At 53.1% G+C, this 2,178-nt stretch overlaps 1 protein-coding gene across 1 annotated transcript in view; it reads right to left on the bottom strand.

The window, feature by feature from the left end:
* CBLC (Cbl proto-oncogene C, E3 ubiquitin protein ligase) overlaps window positions 1-2,178 on the bottom strand; it is a 17,380-nt gene that overhangs the window by 7,876 nt on the left and 7,326 nt on the right. Inside the window, exons 4-5 of the mRNA XM_012653207.1 lie at window positions 1,879-2,005; window positions 641-778 (exon numbers count right to left, since the gene is read on the bottom strand). Of these exons, the coding sequence (XP_012508661.1) occupies window positions 641-778; window positions 1,879-2,005 (265 nt within the window). The remainder of the gene's footprint in view (window positions 1-640; window positions 779-1,878; window positions 2,006-2,178) is intronic.

The raw sequence follows: 2,178 nt of genomic DNA, 5'->3' as shown, positions 1-2,178 counted from the left end.
ATGTTGTGACCGGAGTCTTGCAGGAACCTAAAGATGTATCACTCAATACTTCAGGGTGCGTGGTGATTTCACAGAACCTAACTGCCATGCGTTGCAAGAATCGGCAGCGTATCCGTGTATCTCCCTGTCTCCTACGGTCCCAGTCATATAGACACGACTGATAAGAAAGCTCTGGTTAAAGGTGACAGTCTGGAAACTAACCTGCTTCCTCCTACCCAAGGAAACTTCCGAAAGAGGGGCCCTGGGGCGGTCAAGTTTACGGGTTCAAAACCACCAGTCTAGCCGGTTCCCCGGCTCTCTCTCTGTGCTACCAGTGTAGATTCCAGAATAGGATACGGCATCTAGAAGGAAAAGCTCTTGAACCCAATGGCAAGGAATGGAGTCCCCGGGGTTGCCGTCCCTGTCCCCACACACTTCTCCGAGCTTCTGTGGGCCGGCGTGGGAGCTGAGCGCCAACTCCCAAGAGGCGCCCCTTCCCCTTGACTGCCACCTGCTGGAAGCTTGTAGTATTGCAAACCCCTGACGTCCGCTATGTGAATTGTGTACCCTCAAACGTGGTGTTCTGGGCAGTGCTCAACACGCATGACCTTTCGAAGTGAATTTTGCTGGCACCCCCCCTCCTGCCAAGGTGGGGACTCACAGGCCGTCCTTTTGTCCTTTCAGGAGTACCTGGAACAGGGGTCTGTTGAGAGGGATGGTCTGCAGGATGCTGCCATCTGAGCTCACGTACCCGATGGCCCAGTGCCCCAGTCGAGTACAGCTGGGCCGGAAGATGTAGCTGGGGGGAGAGGAAGGTAGGAGGGGGTGAGGGAGTAGTCACTACTGTCCTTTCTGGGAACTCCCAGTCCCCCACCCTGTTGGGGATCCAGGTGTGGAAGTCTTCACCCCCAGCTTCATCCTTTAGGCAACGAGGTGCTAGATTCCTGTCTGCCACTATAGGGGTATCTGTCCTTTTTGTCTGCTTGGCTCTTCTTATGAGAACAACACCCCTGTTTCCATTTGGAGACTTCTCTTTCCTTCACTGGGGTTTAGACAAAGCTGATTCTGGCTTGGCCAATCAGTGCATTTCAGGATCCCTGACCACAGTGCTTGGAGTCAGTTCTGAGACTTTTGTTGGAAGTGTTAGGGCAAGGCATTCCATTTCTACAGAGGTGGCTAAGCTGGTAGGGTATACAGCTGGGACTTGTAAAAGCTACTTGCTACCATGCAGAGAGACCATGCCTGAGAATGAAATTAACAGAGGAAAGCAGAGATGGGGATGAACAGGAACCGACTCCTGATCATAGCATGGGAGCACCTGGATCCAGCTGTGCCTGAAACCCACATCCTGGTCTTTTCAATTATAGGAATTAATTTATTCCTCCTCCTACTCCTTTAAACCAGTTTGAAGTATAACTGGAAGAGTGCTAATATACTCACTTTCTTGGGGCTTCTGCACCTCAGCCCTACAGGGACTCACAAACCTGACCTATTCCCTTCACTTCTTGGTTCCTGAACTCTTAGCCCTCTAGGGTGACTCAATGGCTCAAAACTCTTGGCATAAAATAATTTAGGGACTCATATGTCACGTTTCCCAGTCTCCTATGCTAACAGGTGGGGGGTTATACTCAAAATATTTAACAGATGGTGCAGCATGGGCCCTGATCCATCAGAAATGGATTGTACCCTGGGGCAGGGTCTTCGGTATTGTCCCTTTAGCTGCTGGACTATGGGAAGGTCCAGGAGGTCTTGGGGGAAGAGGCAGGGTGACAGGGGTCCCAGGTTCCTCAGTTCTTACTCTCTGAGGGATGTCTGGGCTTCACTACACACCGGCCCAGGCCCCAGACCCCCAAGACTCTGCAGCCCCATCCTCTTGGGGCCTGGACCTCTCTCTCTCACCTGCCTGGCTTGTCCTTGCAGGCCTGCAGGCGCGCTTGGACATCGTCATACGTGAGGAAGGCCATGTAGCCGGGGTGGTTGACCGCCAGGAGCTGCCAGTTCTTGAGGAGTGTTGGCCATGGCTGGGGAGGGGCAGGGCTTGGGTCAGGGAGGGAACAAGGAAGCACCCACATCCTGAGTGCCGCCTCCCAGGGTCCAAGAATCCAGCCACATTATTCACACCCATGATATCTGTTTTACATAGAAGACCCAGCCCCTTCCTTCCCCAGGACTCACGAGTTTAGGATCCCAGCCCCTCCT

Source organism: Propithecus coquereli, unplaced genomic scaffold, assembly GCF_000956105.1.
Source record: "Propithecus coquereli isolate 6110/MARCELLA unplaced genomic scaffold, Pcoq_1.0 Scaffold42, whole genome shotgun sequence".
NCBI classification, from domain to species: Eukaryota; Metazoa; Chordata; class Mammalia; order Primates; family Indriidae; genus Propithecus; species Propithecus coquereli.
Note: the sequence above shows the minus strand (reverse complement) of the source record. Positions and strands in the feature narration are given on the sequence as shown.